General features: G+C 36.3%; 1 protein-coding gene across 3 annotated transcripts in view; it reads right to left on the bottom strand.

The window, feature by feature from the left end:
* The window catches only part of Ptprz1 (protein tyrosine phosphatase receptor type Z1), a 158,988-nt gene that overhangs the window by 56,155 nt on the left and 83,199 nt on the right, over positions 1-19,634 (bottom strand). For all 3 annotated transcript variants that reach the window (XM_042695882.1, XM_042695883.1, XM_042695884.1), the window contains exons 4-10: positions 18,595-18,746; positions 13,487-13,582; positions 12,988-13,054; positions 8,619-8,776; positions 8,322-8,472; positions 1,381-1,562; positions 118-244 (exon numbers count right to left, since the gene is read on the bottom strand). In XM_042695882.1, the coding sequence (XP_042551816.1) occupies positions 118-244; positions 1,381-1,562; positions 8,322-8,472; positions 8,619-8,776; positions 12,988-13,054; positions 13,487-13,582; positions 18,595-18,746 (933 nt within the window). The remainder of the gene's footprint in view (positions 1-117; positions 245-1,380; positions 1,563-8,321; positions 8,473-8,618; positions 8,777-12,987; positions 13,055-13,486; positions 13,583-18,594; positions 18,747-19,634) is intronic.

Below are 19,634 nucleotides of genomic sequence, written 5' to 3'. Positions count from 1 at the left end.
CAGACTTCACAGAAAATTATTTTCCCTTTGCCCAATAGGACACAAAATCAGAAGAAAACACTCATACACCCAGTACCTCAGCCTCACTTAAAATGCAAAAGGTATCTGAGGGCTTACCTGCTTCGTCTGTAGGCATGTCCACTACCAGTTGGTCACTAGACTTCCCATATAAGCCATTACTACATATGGCTACTATTTGAAGAACATAACTCACATTGGGTATTAAATTGTTGAGAATAGCACCCTGAAACAAAGACATTCATAATTATACAAATATACTATTCTCAAAAGAGAAGCATACTAGATAGTAGACCTAGAAAATTTGTTCCCATAGAAAATAGCCATATTTGTTCAATAGAAAATAGCCATATTTTGTCAACACACAAAGAAGCTCAGGCAGCGCTGTTGAACTTTGTTAACTTTGTCAACTATGAAGATATTGAAAAGTTAAAAGCTTTGATTTTTCCCTCAATTATGTGTTAGTTCCATAACTAGTTCTCATAACTGAGAAACACAAGCTAAAAATCCCACAATTTTCCCATATCATAGTTTTATCAGTATTCTAGGCAAATTAAAAAGTAGTTAAACTTTTCATTTATCTACCTGCTATTATACATAATGACAATGACAGTTATATAATGCCAGTCCTGGGACTTGTAGGCCTCTAGCTGTCTGAAAGCAGAGTCCAGTAATCTTTCACCTGCCACAGTGTGTTCCAAAAGCTGCAGCCAAATAAGGGTTTGCAAATCCACCTTCATCCACAGCCAGCACCTCTTTACCAAAGCAAAGTTTAATTTTGCAATGTATAGTTCACACAAGGAATGTGCTCTTTGCCTTCTTTGGTTCATAAGAATGGGTGGAAGGGGACAGGGGTGAGTCAGTGGGCAAGAGTTACCTGTTCAATTACATCCCCAAGCTTCTGACATCATTGTCACATCACATGTGTTATTACAAATCTAATTCAAAGAAACAGACTTTTAAGTCCCCTGCTCCATTTTGCTAGTGCTAGGGGTAGCATGTGGAAAGATCAAATAACATACCTTAAGTCAGGGCACTGAGATTCTAAGGCTAATTCTTCACAGAGAGATATTAATTTTAATATTAATTTTTAAAACTTGGTTTCTGAAAAAATGTGCACATTAAATAACTCCTAGTCCCTAAAATTTTAAAATATGTAATCTGCTCTATCATGTTGTTGGCCTTGTTCACGGTCTCCCTATGATTCATTGTAACTCTGGTCATCATGTAGTAGAATTCTGTTCTGGAGACTTTCATCCGAAAATGAAAGTAAGGGTAACCATATAGGATCATGTGTAAGTTCTTACCTTGGCAATTAAACTATCACGTTATTATGCACTAAACAAGTCATCTTATAGTTACCAGGTCTTGATAGCCATCTGTTAAAAATTCATGCTTGGTTTGGTCTCCCTCTAACTGCTGGTAGAGAACTGCGAACTTCTCGATCATGGTATCGTAAACGACTCGGGGTCTTTCCCAGGTGACAAGAAGGCTGGTATAATTTTCTGGGTCAGCCTGCACATTTTCAGGTTCTGAACTGCAAACTTACAAGGAGAAAAGAAAACAAGTAATTGGTATTGATAACAACTGTTGGTTTCTAGGAGTTGACTAAGCCAACCATATTTTGTGAGGTTATTTTGTATTTTATTTCTACTTTTGCCCATCCTTGAGCTTCTGCAGGTGATGTTTTTTTTCTGTACCTAGAGTTGTATTAGTCGGTGCTCACCATCACAACAGATCTCTGAGGTGTAACAAAAGGAGGATTGCTTTGGCTCACAGTTCTCGAAGCTGGTTGTTCCTCACCACTGTGTGGTGTGGGCTCCGTGAGGACCTTGTTGGCTACATAGCATCATGTAGGGAGCAAGTGTGTGACAAAAAGATGGCGTGGCATCTCCTCCATCCTTATAAAGCCACCATTCAATCTTTGGGTTTACCACTTGAACTAATCTAATTTAATCTATTCAAATCTGATGGAATTACTTTCCTCCTCTCAATAGTCTGAGTAAGTTTCCACCCTTTAAATACCATTATTGATAAAGACACTGGGAGTCAAACACCTAAATTAGTTCAGAGAGACAAATTATATTTAAACCATAGCAAATATACTCTTTCCTTCACTGTTATTTTTCTCTTTCTGCTCAAGGAGGAACTTAGCCGAATGGTGCCTTTCTCTACATACTCTGGTCCCTAGTGAAGTGATGTGTTATTTTCAATAGTCTTAAAAAAAATCACAATTATTGCATTATTTGATTCAATTTTTTAGCACCTTCCAAATATATGAGCCCCAGGTCTTTATTTCAATATCATCTTAGAACATGGTTTTTTAAAAAAAATACATTTGACACACATACTCACTTTTAGAAATAAAGGAACAAGAGACAACATCAGCTCACTGTGGCTTTGTCTTGTTTGATACTGGAAAAATGTTTTTAGCTCACGTCTAGAAAAATGTCACTGACAAAAGAGGGTCTATTATTAGGCATTTTGTTATTGGAGAATCATTAAAATAATTAAAAATTCCTTATAATGGAAGGTGTGACATGGATTGCGATGCATTCTACTCAGAAAGTGGCATGTTAAATTGAAACCACTGTGTATAACTACTTAAAGATAATAATAATAATAAAAAATCACCCCCCAAAAGCCATACAGCAAGTTATATAATCATTCACTATTTTACTAATTGCTAGAAAATATCCCAATTGAAAGATTTTTGTTTTGCTAATTGAAAGATCAAGCAAATAAATTTAGAAAATTAGAATATCTGTCTCAGCTGAAAAAATAATATTGGAAAATATATTTTCAATGACTTCTTAAAGGGAATCCAAGCTCTTGCTGGAAATCATGCCAAAGATTTCATCATGTAAGAAAATTCCTGATACTTTCTAGTATGATAGATTGGCTTCATTTTCAGGAAAATATAACATTTTATGGTGTGCAAATGAGGCAAAGTAATGAATACAATTTCTGTACAGTCCTTATAGATTTGCAGAGGTGAGAGAAAAAACTCTCAGGACAAAGATTAATTATGTGACACACTTGAACTTACAAAGCTACTACATGAAAGTATGCAGCTGACTTAGATTCATCAATCATCCTGGATACTCATAAAGTACCAGCGTATTCGATAATGTGACCACCAAGCCTTTTTGTCTGTAGTTCATTGCCTGAACACAAGAGGGCACCCACGCCTAACAATTGCCTGCATAAATTGAAAATTTTTATATGCAGTGTTTACTATTAGCCATTTTAGCAAATGTACTCTGTGATGGTAGTGGTAAGCAGATACAAATATATAATTTAGATAAATACATGGAAATATTTAGATAATTTAGAAATAGGGCTTTACATTTCAAACCTGAGGTGATGCTTTTTGTTTAGGAAGGGCTTAGAGGTAGATGTTTTTCTGGGAATAAATATTCCCTCATCCAGGAAAAAAACCACGCACAACAAACAAACAAACAAACAACACCCCCCCTTACATTTAGAGTACATCTTCTAATTTAGACATATCATGTGACACTTCTACAAATGTCCACTAGATGGCAAATGACCATCAAGTCATCTGATACACAGGATTACCTCATTCTTTCTTCCAATGAACCACAGGTCCATTTTTGAAAATGTAGGAGGAGATTGTGGACAATATCCTCTTAAATTCAATCCCATGTGTTAGAAAGTGGGAATGACTTAAAGTAACCCTACTTTAAAATATATTTGCCTTATATGTGGATACAAAACAAATTTCTTGAGGACAAAATGTAAGGTATTAGCTACTAAGTAACCAAATGACTACTGTCTAAACAATTACGTTGGTTAGATATCCATGTTTGTCTTGCCTAATACAACAAACAAAAGTACTTCACATTTTAAGAATTAGAGTTGGGACTGGGAAGGTGGCTCAGTGGTAGAGTGCTTGCCTTATATGCATGAGGCCCTGGATTCAATTGCTCAGCACCACATAAACAGAAAAAGCTGGAAGTGGTGCTGTGGCTCAAGTGGTAGAGCGCTAGCCTCGAGCTGAAAAGCTGAGGAACAGCACCCAGGCCCAGAGTTTAGGCCCCACGACCGAAAAAAAAGAATTAAAGTTAATATAAAGTAGGACTTTGGAATTTATATCCCTTTACTAGCAGAAATTTACTTCTTAAATTCCCTATATTTCCTGCTTGTAAGTCTTCAATAATTTATAAGTTTAATTGTGAGAGCTTGTATTTCAATTAGAAATATATCTTTTAAAAACTTGTTTTATGTAATTACAGTCAACAGTTCAGTACTAAATAATCTGTAGCTAAGCTGTACTGCCTCATTGATAAAATACATGATTTTGGAAAAAGAAAGTATGTATTTTCATGGATAGAAGATTTGTTTCATTTGAAAACTAAGATATTGAGCAAAATGACTTATTGAATTGAATTCAAGCTCATGCTGGGAATTATGCCAAAAATTAATCTAACAGAGTCCTGATGCTTGTAAATGAACAAATAATTTGAAGTTAAAATATTTTATCACACTGTGAAAATAAAGTGAAATAATAAATGCAATCTCCTCGCAGCCCAGGTAAATTTCTAAAGCACAGGGAGGAAAACAAATCTCTCAGGAACCAGAATGAATGAAAGAGCTCACAGAATCTGGAGTATGTCTTTAAGTCAAAACCTCATATTTCCATTTATAGTCCATTATCTTGTTAAAAGATGGTCCTCTTCACTTAACATCATCTTATGTGACCTCTTCTGCTTGTCCCAGACATATACTGGTTATTACAAATAAGGGGACACAAGTGTTTTTTTCTTTCTTACTATTGTTTTTAATGTATTTATAAGGTACCAAGTGATTTTTTTGGTGTTTTGTATGTTCCTCCCTCACGGTATAACCCCTGTTTTCACTGTAATTGATGTTAGTATAATTTGGAGAGGGGTATGGAAAAAACAAAATGTTTAAATAGGGATACAGGTGGACCCATTGCAACAATGAGATGTACAAGATGCTATGTTGAAAAATGAACTTTACAATTTAGGCTGGGGTGGGGACTGGGGGTGTAGCTGAGGAGGTGGAAGGGAAGGGATAGTAGGGGAAAAACAAAGCAACAATACTGAATAAGTAATGTACTCATTACCTTGCTCATGTAACTGTAACACCTTTGTACAGTATTTTCACAATTAAAAACTTAATAAAAAAAGAGATGGTCCTTCTGTACAACTGAATCTTTCAAATATCCATCTGGTTAATCCTATATTTACTATTCAGTTTCAAACATAAAAGCAGGTAATAACTATGGGAGAAGTGATTAATATGCACTGAACATCCCAGATTTCCCTATATTTCCTATGGAAATTAATTTATTACAGTAGAAGAATGTAAATAACCCAGCAGAATACCTGGTCTGAAAATCAAGAAGGTGTCTGCGGATCAGTCTAAACACCAAACACGCTGCAACAGAACGAAGTAGTAACACAGATATAATTTCATTGATCACAGGCAGCTTAGAACTCAAGTCTTGAGATGGGTCCCTTCCTCAGAACCATGTCTATACCTTGGTTGCTTTCTACAAGTTATGTGTGATTTGGGTCAGAATATCACATCTTTCAAGGAAGGGTAGACAAGAAACTCTGATCCCTGTAGGATTCCTGCTATGAGCCAGGCTTTCACTCTACCAGGAACTCATGCCAGATGATATACATGAGTACAAAAAAGTATGTCAGTATCACATGAATGCAAAAGACCCTTCCTATAATAAGTGTTCTGGCTTTAACCTCCCTCAGGTTAACCTGGCTCCTACCTCAGTTTAGTCAGTTATGACCTACTTGGTGCCAGGAACTCCTGACACAAAACGCAGAAGGTGTTGTCCCTATCTTTAAGAAATGCACTCCAGGGTCAGCTTTCTAACTGACGTTTAGTCAGCTCTAAGACCGAGTGAATATCTTTAGTTTCTGAATTCTGGACAGCGTAATGTACAATAACTTACAACAGAAAATAGAGAAAAAAAGAAAAAAAAGAGTAATGTACAATAACTTACAACAGAAAATTAAAGAAAAAAAAAAGATTGAAAAAGAGAAACGTCAATGGATTCTCTGCATCAAAGTTGACACCGAGGATCAAAGATAGACGGAGACCTCTGTCTTTTCTTGCTCTGGGGCCTGCCTTGGAAGAAGTGCAGTCAGCCTGGAGAGAAGTGCAGGCTGAGCTCTATGTATTCTAGCTAGAAACACGGATGGACAGGAAAAGAGGTGATTCCTGGGGAGTGGCAGGGGACATGTCATAATTACTGAGAGTACACAAGGTCTGACTCAGCTACTTTCCACTAATTTGAAGTTTGGTGAACACACACTCATATCCACCAGATCTTTACCTGAAGCTTCTGAGATGCATTAAAAAATATTGAGACGGGTACTTTGATGACAACCACAAGAAACTTAAAGACTAGAAGATAAACCAACAAATTAGTGATTTTTCCTCCTTGGCATTGTTGGATCTTGTGTGTGTGTGTGTGTGTGTGTGTGTGTGTGTGTGTGTGTGTGCTAGTCCTGGGGCTTGAAATTAGTGGCTAGGTGATGTCCCTGAGCTGTTTTGCTCAAGGCTAGTGCTCTACCACTTGAGCCACAGCTCTTCTTCTAGCTTTTCCATGGTTAACAGGCTTTGAACTGTGACCTTCAGATCTCAGCTTCCTAAGCAGATAGGATTAAAATTGTGACACACTGGTGTCTGGTGGAATGCTGGATCTTAATAAAATCAATATTAGCCTTGTTACAAACATTAAATATAAGAATTGGAAAAGTCCTCTCCCTGTTTTGCCCTTCTGAAGGATTTCATCATTCACTTCTATAAACCACCAAAAAGTCTTTCATGTTCTACTTACTTCGTAGTCTTCCTCGGGGCACAGTGTAACTTCAGCAATCATTCAATTTATAATGTATGTCTAAGGGGTAAACTATGCTCACTTTACTTTTCTGAATAGAATTATAGTATTTACATGTAACCTTAACAAATGGTATTTAAAACTACTAGTCTTCGAAAAGTAAGCTTACTTCATTAAGACACTTTTTAGAAACTATTAACAAAATTTCTCATAGTTCAAACAAATTATGATACAAAGGCATTCCCAGCATGCACCGAAAAATGTCCTCTGATTTTCTTGTACCTTTAAAGAAAATTTTACTTTAAAATTGTTAACATTCTGGCCAATGAGATTAGAACTGCACGTGTAATTCTACTCAACAAGTTGTTTTTAAATGCCTTAAACATGGAAAACTTGAAGAGCTCTGCATATGGCTGTGACTTCCTGTTTTTATATAGTAAATAAAATGCATGCAGCATACTCTTGATTTTATGAGAAATAGCAACGTCTTTAAGAGAAATATCTGAATGATTGTCACCAAAATCCTCATAGTGGTTATCTCTGAGGAGTGACATTGCAGAGAATTTTAATTTCCTCTTGTAGGCTTATCTCTACTTTCACCTTAAAAATCACTTTCTGGAGCCAGGCACTGGTGACTCAGGCCTGTAATCCTAGCTACTCAGGAGATTTGAAGATTGCTGTTCAAAGCAACCCTGGACAGGAAAGTCTGTGACACTCTTATTTCCAATTAAACACACACACACACACACACACACACACACACACACACACACACACACACACACACACACACACAGACTGGAAGTGGACCCAGACAGCTCCCAGGTAATAAATAACTTATTATCCTATGAAGTTTAATAAAAGCCAAATTCTAAGCAAAAACAGATTCCTCACTTATTGTCAAATGTAGTTACAAGGAATAGATGGGAGATGGTGTATCTCTTATGAAAAGGCTATCACAGGAATACGCATGAGATATAATAAGTGCTTATTGATGTAAAGAGCTATGATAGAACAAGCAAGAAAAAAACCAAACATTTTAGACAGAGTCACAACTCCCACAAATTAAAAGCAAGTGGCTTACTTTTTATTATAACTTCAACGAATGGAGAAGGCCAAAAGGGGTGACAATAATCAACTGCATTGTACTTGTAAATGGACATGCTGAATTGAAATAGGCTTGTACAACTCAAGATAATATGATCTATTTTAAATAATTTTTAAAAAACTTAAGAAATTTATAAATATGTGAGGTTATTCCTCACATATCTGTCATTTTATTAAAATGTTGTAACTGAGATTCAGGGACGTTAACTAGCTAGCCTAAAGCAGCAAAAGTAATTAAAATATTTTTAAACTTCTAAACTCCTATTTTCCATGATTCCAAAATCACCATTTACCCTGAATCTGTGAAGAGTACATTAAAAAAAAATCACATTTCAGGACATACCTGCTTCGTGAATCTCTTCCTTTCCAGTGTATGAAGAAAACACCTGCCTAGAGAACTTGTACTGTTGTTCTCGAAAATTGTTTTGTAAGTAGTCCATCAGCATGACGTACCCCGACTGCTGCATCGTCAGAACCTCACAAAACACAGCCAACTGGAGGGAAGACAAGATCATTTAAGGCCCCTGCAAAGCATCGGCAAATGCTTTCAGACACGTACCTCCTAGCAGAGCTAGAAAAACTCATGTTGCTTGTTTCACGTTGCTTCCAATTGCTTCATTTATGTGAGCTTCCAAATTACCTGGCTTTCAGAGATGCTCACGGTGTCCTTAAAAACAATCCACTCCACCGTGTCTGTACAGGGCGGGGACGTCAAGGAGCCATTGTAAATGTAGTACTTGTCAGTAGAGTTTGGCAAAAGGTCCAGCAACGTGAATGGATCTAAGGTAGCCTGCTTTCCTGCGGAGCAAGAACATATACCTCAGCAGAAGACTCAACATTCATTAGAGGCTACCAGGAAACACCTGGTGTTTTGTTACGTCTTTAATCAGAAATGAGATTTTAGGAACGTTTAACATGAGTATCAAAATGGCAGTAAATCTGACACACTTCCAATTGGCTTCAATATATCACTGCATAGTGTTAGATGTCTCACAATTGCAACATGTTGCTGAAAAGAATATTTTACTATATAAAAGACATTCAGATGTTATAGCATCTCAACAGACACATTATTTTAATGAGATCCAATGGCAGTTCATGGCAGACAAAACTAAAATCCTTTTTTTGATATGATTATCTTCAAGTATCTATAATGGTAAAATTATATTTAAGGATAACTAGTTGATATCAATAATGAGACAAAGATGTTTGACCTGGAACTGGAGGACTGGAGCACTGATGTAAGCAAAAGACACAAAACTCATTTTACAGGAATAAACAATACCAGGACCATTTGCAAATAATGTGTAAAATTACATGTGCATGTAAAATACTAGGTGAAAGTCAAGCTAGTGAGGTAGGGTACAAAGATAGAAAACAGAGAAAAAAAGGAAGACTGGAGGATAATAGAGAATGCAGTTAATAACATACTTGTGCATGTAAACCATTGAGCAGAATTAGCACACCAAATTAATAAGTAAATTTAGCAGAGTAACTGGACACAAGACCAATACACAATAGCAATTATATTTTTAAGTAGCAGTATTGAAAAATAAAAAATATTTGATACACTATAACATCAAACGGAAACAAACTCCAAATTCCTACCATTAAGAACCCACAAAATATCAAATACCAATAAATAACTAACAATAGATAAAAGACATGTATTTGTTTTATGTTTAGGAAAAACCACATCATAAGTTGGAAGATTCAGTATAGTGGGAATTAATTGTCCCCCAAAGGACTTACAGGCTCCAAAAGTTGTAATAGAAAAATCCCAGAAGGGTGTGGCATATATATAGCATGCTGACTTAATTGATAATATTTTTAAACTTTACATGGAAATAGAATCGGAACATTATTAAGACAATCTTGAATAAGTAAAAGCTAGAGAACTTCTATTGTCAGATAGGAAGCCCTATTATACAAAGCTGTAGAAATCATGCTTGTGAGGTATTTGTGCCAAGATAGGCAAAGAGAATAATAGAGGGTAGAAGAGAATGTTGACCCACACGTTTATGATCCATTGATTTATGATGGAAAATTCATTAAGTAGTGCATCAACCCTGCTATGTCAATTGGCCATTGCTGAGCAAAAGGTGAATTCTGACTCCTACTTCACCTTTCATTATTATCCAATCTTAAACAGATTATACGTTTAAATGCCAGGACATAAAGAAATACTGAAGCAGCAGGAAAGTACAGTTGAAATCATCTCCTACTACTCAGTGCAATGATATTTATGGGTCCACATGAAAACTGCCTGTAGGAGTTTTCCATAGACAGATCCTTGACTTGCATTTGTGATAAAAAAGTACCATAAGTCATTCTGACAGAGAATTCTCATTTGAAAGTCACTGATGATGTTACCTGACTGTATGTCTTCTTTGCAACTAGAAAGATATCATATGGCTGTGACTGAGGAATATAATCTTAATAATATTAATATAGTAATATATTAACACTTGTTATATAATGTATATATTACCATATTGATATTCTGTTCATATTAAAATACTTTGTCACTGAAAAACACCATTGCGCGCTCTCTCTCCATTTTATGGAGAGAAAATGCCTAACATAGAATAGGTATGAGGGAAGGAAGGAAAAGAAAGGTAGGAAGAGGTGATGTAAGAGAGAAAAGATTTGTTTCATAGAGAAAATGGAGCAGATGAACAACCAGCCCATGTTTGTAAGGTAGATTTTATCCTGAATCACGCTTGCAAAGTGATGTCATTTTCAGAACTCACAATATGTAAAGAATAAGAGCAAGACTTAGAAATCTAGATGAGTACAGAATCAAGAACTGTCTTTAGTCCTCAAATGTCCCTCCTGCAGTAGCTGGCAGTTGGCATCAGGAAACCTTCAGTTTACAGACATGTGGGGATTTGTAGATTTTTAAAATAGGGCTTTATTTAATTCCAGAGTTATCAAAAAAGAAATATGTAACTTTAGAAGGATTTAACTTATTTAATTTGGACAGATCATGTCTAACAAGCATTCAAATCAAATTGTCCAGTATTTCTTTCGTGTTCTGGAACATGTAACTAGTATGCATCTCCACCTGAAGGAACAAATAATGTGAACAGACTAGTATCTGAACTCTGGTGTGACTCCCTGCCAACGGTGGCCTAGCTTCAATGTTCTCGAGGTCTCTAATGAAATATTCAATATCTGATAGGGAAGGCTGATTGATCTGGAAGACTTTAGGATCTACCCTAAAAAACAAAAAGAGTGGGGAAGTTGGTGCATAGGTAGCTGGGCAGAGAAATAAAAGAGAGTCAAACAATAGATCAGAGACTATTAGTTCTGCTCATGAATTAAGACCCAGGATATAGGCAGAATAACACTGTGATGGAATCCATGATCTCAGTGAGGGAATTATGTAGCAGTGGCTCTGGTGAACTACCCCTCAATGGCTTGAAAATGGTAGCTATTAACGTGAAACCGTAGTGAGAGAGCCTGGACAGGTTTGTTCTTAGGAGTAGCCTTCCAGAAGCCCCTAGAAAGTAAAGAAGTTCCTGCAGCTACACAGTCAGCATTAACAACCCGTGTGAACATAACTGTTGTCCCCCTAGGCTGCTCACAAAGCATGGGGACATTCAGAATTCACACGTCACACTTTTCAAGTGTTGGAATTCAAACCAGTTTTCTTTTTTGAGTCTGAATACAATCCACTTCCTGACTCAATGAGGCAGGAGAATGTGGCTTATGGTATTCAATGTGCCACTTGTTGCCTAGTGGAGGGAAGAGATGGCAGCACCATCTTGCTTGAATGCATTTTTTTAAAAAAGGAAAGTTGCACTGCAGGAATTCAGGACTTCTGGAAAGTTCTATTAATTCACATCTTCACATGTAATTAACAAAGAGGAATCAATCCAAGTCCAGTATTTTGCTCTTGAGAAAAGGATCTGTTGTGAGCCTTATGCCTCATTTGGAATTTTAGAGATTCCTGGAAAGAAAGGATCCTCATTTTATTGATAATTCAGGCAGCATTAATACCATCTGTGTAGTGCTCAATAAAAATAACAATAATAATGGTGTGCCTTCTGTTGCCAATTTTGTCAAAAGCACCGGCTGTGACAAATTACAACATTCACGTGCTAGTAGGCAGAACAACTTCAAAGCATGTTACATCTTGTTCTATGCAAGCATGGGCCATTCTTGCAAAAATCCTGCCTCCTTGTACTGTTGAGGCAGAGGATTCTTGAAGAAATGCACCAGGGAGAAACAGGCTTTGTTGGCTCATGCCTATAATCCAATCTGAATTATTCAAGAAGCGAAAACCTGGAGAATTATGGTTCAAAGCCAGCCTGAGAATCCATTTCCAATTAACTATCAAAAAGTGCTACACTGGAGCCCTGAAGCAAGTGGTAGAGCACCAGCCAAGAGCAAGACAGAATCATGAGCACGGGGCCCTGACTTAGAATACTGAGTTTAAGTCCCAATATAGTAAAAGAAAAGCACCAGAGATTAAATATTGCCTTGAGTAGCAATTCCTTTTTCACTATATGAATTACTTTCATATTAGAAGTTAGAATCTTTAAGGGATGTACAAAGCAGAGGCAGAATGAATATGTCTAAATGTATAATGTAATTAGTCTATTTTCAAGGACAAGTTAAGAAGAGTTCAACCTCTTATGTACATTAATATTGCATGAGGCCCAACCTGGCTTCACATTTACCATCCTGGGACTACAGGCATGTACTGTTATGCCCAGCATGCCTCCGACTTTGACACTTCAACTCTTCTCTTTGAAGTTATTCCTTATTAGTTTCTACTTCAGCTCACATACTTGTCTGAAACCTACATTCCTGTTTTAAAATATTATATAAAAATTTCCTGATCAATTGTCCATTATTTAGAGAGAAATATAGGTTATCAAGGGTGAGACATAAAAGACTGCTCCTCTTCAAAAGTGTACCTTTTGGAACAAGTAATTTTATTCCCACTGTAAGAACTTATGTCTTTTCCAATCTTGAAGAACAGTATTTAAGTAGCTTACCAAAGCGACTAACATTCTCAACCCCATCAATAATGGCCTTGTAATCCAAGTTTTCTTCTATTCCAACCTGTCAAAGAAGAATGGCATTCTAAAAACAAGACCAAATAAATTGATCGTCTGTTCAGTAAAAATATAAGGATTAATTCCATTGAAAGTATAAAGATTAACATGCTCCAAACACTTGCATTTTCCATAAAACAAATAAAACCAAGTGCCTTTTCATTTTCCACTAAGTGCGAAATGATTCACAATTACTGCTATACAAATATGATCCTTTTTATGGAAAAGTAAGCAAATGCTTCCACTCATAAACAGTTTGCTATAGTTGAAAAAAATCCACCTTATATATGAATAACCAAGGACTAATCCTTTATAAAAATGATCAACAGTTTTCATTGTGCCTGCTAGCTCTTCTGTTTGTAGAAAAGTATGCCTTGATACTTGACATCGATATTTCATGCGATTAAAAAATGTCAGTTGTAAATTTATATATAATTACCTCGAATAAAATGGATAACGCTCTTAATCTCCCTTTTCCTTTAATTGCTTCCTCAAAACTTGAAAATCGATCTGTGTCAAAGCAGTAGATTTGCATCTATAAAGGTAACAATGATACGTATTACATAAAAAATGTTTCACAAAAGTCAGCAAAGAAACTTATTAAAACTACCTAATAATTCAATAAAATCTTTTCAAAAATTCTTTTTTGTATGTATTTTTATTGCAAAAATACTGTACAGAGGGGTTACAGTTACATGAGTAAGGTAATGAGTACATTTCCTATTGAGTATTGTTACCTCCTCCTTTGTTTTCCCCTACCAACCCTTTCCTCCCCACCTTTCCAACTCCCCCCCCTCACAAGTTGTAAAGTTTGTTTTCAACATAGTGTCAAGTACATCTTATTGTTATAATGGGTCAACCTGTATCCTTATTTCAGCATTTTGTTATTTCCCTTCCCTTCCCCCCAAATTAGAAAAATGTATATGCAAGATTCAGGGCACTGGAATCAACAGTGAAAACGGGTTATACCATGGGCGAAGAACATAAAAAGAAACAAAAAAAAATCACATGGTACATTAGAAGTATATTAAAAACAACAGCAAGAAAGATCAAAGCACTTGTGTCTCTATCTTGGGGTTCACTTTGCTTAGCATCATCTTATATGATCATATATCCACAGCTTTTGACCTTTTCTGCTTGTCCTAGACATATACTATTATTGCAAATAAGGGAAACCATGGGACCTATGTTTCTTTGGGCCTGACTTACTTCACTTAATATAATTTTTTCCAAGTCTTTCCATTTCTAACAAACAGGGCACTATATAATAATATTCTACATATTTTCAAAATATTTTGGCAATCAGAAGGATCCAAAGCTATATTTTCTGTCATCAGTCATCTCTGCAGAAGGAAATAGACTTAGCCATACCTAGGACAACAATAATCACTTTGAGATTACCAATGAATATTATAGAAATAATTCACTAGAGAATGTGTCATATATAAATGTTACTAAAAGTTATTTTAATTGTTTGGCTGGAGTTCTTTCAAATATGGGGCTTCTTCTTTCTTGGCTGCACATGGCTTTCACCATGGTCCACAGTTCTTAATATTAGATAGGATCCCATTGTGTCCTACCACTATACTACTCTGCTCAGACTCTGTTTAATCTAAAACATACTCAAAAGAGGTCTGGATGCCCGTGGCTCATGCCTGTAATCCTAGCTACTCAGGAGGCAGAAATCTGAGGATCACAGTTTGAAGCTGGCCTAGGGAAGGAAAGTCCATGAGACTTAACACCAATTAATCATAGAAAAATCTGCAAGTGGACCTATGGCTCAAGTGCTAGTTCACTAGCCTTGAGCAAAAGGAGCTCAGGGACAAAGTCTAGGCCCAGAGTTCAAGCTCGAGGACTGAAAGAAAAAAAAAAAAGTACTCAAAGAGCTTAAGCCTCCTTTTGGAGACAGCGTCTCATGCTGGCTACAACTGAGACACTGTCTTAGAGGTTTGGGGTTAAGGGCAATGGAAAATCATTCATGCATTTCAGTCAACAAGGGCCAGTGGCATTTAGTAATCTACCTGAGAAACAATGGTGGCTTGAACTGTTTTCTAACATCTCAATCACTTGTGGAAAACGTGATTGGGAGATGTAGGAGACCTAAAAACAACAACAACAAAAAAAAAGCCAAGGATGTTCCTGGGGTCAGTGCTTGAATGATCACATGGAGAGTGTGTTTCTTAATTAAGTTTTTTATTGTGAAAATACTGTACAGAGGGGTTACAGTTACAGGAGCAAGGTAATGAGTCCATTTCCTATCCAGCATGGTTGCCTCCTTGGAAAGTATTTTTAACAAGAAAACAGTAAACAATGCTTCTGAGAGACAAAGTGGAGAGGCTTTTGGGCAAACAAAAACAAAAATGAGGTTTAGTGCACAAATTCTAAATAGTATTTGTTTTGATTGTTCAGAGCTTTAGATGTTAAGATCTTTAAAACAATCATGTTTGCCGAAGCAGGTAATATTGTGAGAGAGAAAAAAACAATTACCCTCTCAGAAGAGAGATACCATGTTTTTAGGAGTTGATTTTTATATTTTTTGACAAACCAAATTAAAAAATAAGAATTTTATATCAGGATATTTTCATATACAGTCCCCCAATAGCAATCCATAAGTGTTTAGTGATCTTATTTACGGTTTGAAGAGACTTTTTTTTTTAAGAGATAATACAAAATCAAAAAAAGATGAAGACATAGAAAAGGAAAAGGAGGTGAAAGATGAGACAGGGAAATGGGGGGAGAATATGATCCAAGTACATTGTAACACACATGGAAATGCCCTAATAAAACCCCTTTCTCTGTCCAATAGATATTTGCTAGTGAAAGATACAACTCACCCATCTTATTTTTATTAGTAATATTTAAAATTTTAAAAGTAATGCAATTTTGTTTGAAGTTATTTAGGGAAAAAAGGATTTAAAAGGAGAAAATAAAACTGGCATTTACAATGTCATCACTCTAAGAAAAATTACATTTAATATTTAATTTACTAAATGCTAAGATTTTCTGTATTTTTAATATTTTTTTAAAGATTGATAAATTCACTCCCTCATTCATTTTTCATAGTTATGTTAGGAGGCCAGTTCTACTGCTACGACATTCGTTTCCTAGACGGATAACAGAAGTTCAGGCAAGCTGAACAATTTCTATGACTTCATGTGACCAGTTGTGGAGTCAGTGTTGGAATTCAGTTTATCTGACTCTGATGCAACTTTAACTCTGTATTAATTACCTTTCATGTTTTACACTATGGGAAAACTTATACTTGTTATTTTATATTCTTCTTTAGAAAAGCACTAATAAGATTATCTTTTATTGCAAATATACTATTAAAACATAACTTAAAAATATTTATAATATTCCATCATTGTATATTTGTTTCAATTTATATTACTGCAAATAAATCTTTTTTTTAATTTAAAGATGTATTTATTGACAAGAGTCATTCTACAAATGGAGTATACTCAGTGAGAAAAACCACAAAAAAGATTATTAGAAGAAAATGTTAACAAATTATGAAAAAATGGGGGAAAATTAACTCAGGAAGTCTTACAAAATAAGACAAGGATCCATGATCTTACTAAATTATCTGACATATATCAAAGTATGTCTTTAAAGACATTTTCCCCTTTGAATTATACTCAACTTATGTTGTTTTGCTTAGATTGACAGCTTTTAGATAGACCAGAATAGTAGGGAGTTGAAACTATACTCCCAGGGCAAAACTTAGGTTTCTGTTGTTTGTTTTGTTTTGTTTTTTCTGTCTTTAGCACTTGATTTTTTTTTTAATTTAATTTAATTTTTTTGTGAACATACTGTACAGAGGGGTTACAATTACATGGGCAGGATAATGCGTACATTTCTTATCAAGCATTGCAGCCTCCTCCTTTGTTTACCCTTCACATCCCTTCCCTACCTCCCCCCTACTCCCCCACCACCTAATCCTCCCCCCTTCCCCCTCCCCAAATTTTGACAACTTTTCTACTAACAGGAATTTTTTTTTTTTTTTTTTTGGTCGGTAGTGGGGCTTGAACTCTGGGCCTGGTCATTGTCCCTGAGCTCTTCAGCTCAAGGCTAGCGCTCTATCACTTGAGCTACAGCACCACTTAAAATTTGTGTGTGTGTGCAACTGAGTGCTGTCCTTGAGCTTTTTTTGGGGGGGGGGGTACGGTCATGGGGCCTGAACTCTGGGCCTGGGCACTGTCCCTCAGCTCTTCAGCTCAAGGCTAGCGTTCTACCACTTGAGCCACAGCGCCACTTCCGGCATTTTTCTTTTTGCTTATGTGGTGCTGAGGAATCAAACCCAGGGCCTCATGCATGCAAGGCAAGTGCTGTACCACTGAGCCACCTTCCCAGCCCCCCTTGAGCTTTTTGTTGCTCAAAGTTAGAGCTCTACCACTTGAGTCACATCTCCATTTCTAGCTTTTTGGTGATTAAGTAGAGATAAGAGTCTCATGGAAAAAAAAAGTGTCTCATGGACTTTCCTGCCTGGGCTAGCTTTGAACTGCAATCCTTAGACCTCAGCCTCCTGAGTAGCTAAGATTACAAACATGAGCCATCAATGCCTAACATAAAATTATTAATAAAAACAATGTACTTCCCAGAATGCTAAGCAGCTCTATCTAGTCATGTCTGTGTGCATTAAAATGCACACACAAAATATTGTGATTATATTTACTTCTCTAATCTTTTTTAATATGTTTTTTATTGTAAAAATACTGCATAGAGGGGTTACCAGTTACATGAGCAAGGTAATGAGTACATTTCCTATCAAGCATTGTTGCTTCCTCCTTCATTTTTCCCCTAGGATCCCTCCCTTCCCACCTCCACATTACCCGACACCCCCCCCCCCCCCACTTCCCTGCCTAAATTGTAAAGTTAGTTTTCAACATAGTGTCTTGTACATCTCATTGTTACTATGGGTCAATCTGTATCCCTATTTAAGCATTTTGTTTTTTCCGTTCCCCTATTTGCAATAACTAGTATATGTCTGGAACAAGCAGAAATGCACATATGACAAGATAAGATGATGTTAAGCAAAATGAACCCCAAGATAGGGACACAAGTGGTTTTTTTCTTTCTTGCTATTGTTTCTAACGTATTTATAATGTACCATGTGATTCTTTTGTTTCTTTCTATGTTCCTCCCCTATGGTATAACCCCTGTTCTCACTGTATTTGATGTCGGTGCCCTGCATCTCGTATATACTTTTCTAATCTTAAAGCTTAAGATTATTCTCATTTTACTAAGAAAATTTAAGTCAAAATATTCTTCAGTGTGTTTATGGAATTTCTTCACTATACTCCATCATTCATTCCTATACTCAGCAAAATTAATTGCTCAGTTAATAAGTGGTAGTCTGGATTTTCATGGATGGAAAATTAAAGCTAGGTCATTGAACACAGTTTAGGGAGAAGGCAGCTATTAATCAAGTAATCAAAATATAACTGTATACATTATAAATATAACTGTATAAGTTTGAATTTAAATATTAATCAAATCTCAATGATTTTGGAAATGAAACTATTACCAATGAATCTACTGACTTACCTCCAGTGGAAATTTTTGCCCTTCTAAACTATGCTCTGATCCATCAGAAGACATATTGCATTTTCCCCAATGAAAAGTTATTTTGCTTGCTTTGAATAGCACTTCTGAGAGTCCTCCACTGAGACGGTAGTCATTGGTGAGATTAATTTCCACTAAAGCGAAACAAAAACAGTAAAATTGTATCTGTGTCTCTAAAAATCAACATTATCAAAACTTTGAACAAAATCTCCCTCTATTTCTGCTACATTCAGAAACTCACTTAGTTGACAAATTATAAAAAAGGATAAATGTTTTGGAATCTGAACTCTGTACTCTGAACAATGTATTTACTATACTTGATAGCAACAAAGTCAAAAGAGCTGGAGATCATAACTCCCATGTGAGTCTTACAGCCCAGGACAGCCAAGCCACCTGCCCTGTTTGGTGTACTGAGATTGCCAATCCTCCAAAATTCTGCTTCCCAAAGCTTTTTGTTGGTAATTTAAGACAAGGTAAGGAGAGAAGGGACAGAGGGCTAAAAGAAGTCTTCTCCTTGAAGCGCTCCTATTTTCTCCCTGTTGCTTGCTTCCATAAACCATTCCAGTTGATTCTTTTGTCCAGTTTCTTATCCCTTCTGGCATCATCCCAGACATCACTGGGCTACAGAATCTGAGTCTTAATTTACTTAGTATTTTCAATTTGAAGGCATTCCATTTCGCATGATGTTTGTTTAGAAGAGTTTCAAAAGAAAGCACTTAACAAAGGCTTTCTAGGAATGGTTTAAAAATTTAAGCTTCCTTGCTGGATGCCGGTGGCTCATGCCTGTATTCCTAGCTATTCGGGAGGCTGAGATTCGAGGATCACAGTTCAAAGCCAGCCCAGGCAGGAAAGTCCGTGAGAATCTTATCTCCAATAAACCACTAGATAACTGGAAGTGGTGCTGTGGCTCAAGTGGTAGAGCGCTTGCCTTAAGCTGAAGAGCACAGGAACTCAGCACCCAAGCCCAGAGTTCAAGCCCCATGACCGACAAAAAAAAATAAATAAATAAAATAAGCTTCCTT

Source organism: Dipodomys spectabilis, unplaced genomic scaffold, assembly GCF_019054845.1.
Source record: "Dipodomys spectabilis isolate Male_0828 unplaced genomic scaffold, ASM1905484v1 ptg000197l, whole genome shotgun sequence".
Lineage (NCBI taxonomy): Eukaryota > Metazoa > Chordata > Mammalia > Rodentia > Heteromyidae > Dipodomys > Dipodomys spectabilis.
The sequence above is the reverse complement of the archived record's forward strand: the minus strand, read 5'-3'. Positions and strand labels throughout refer to the sequence as shown.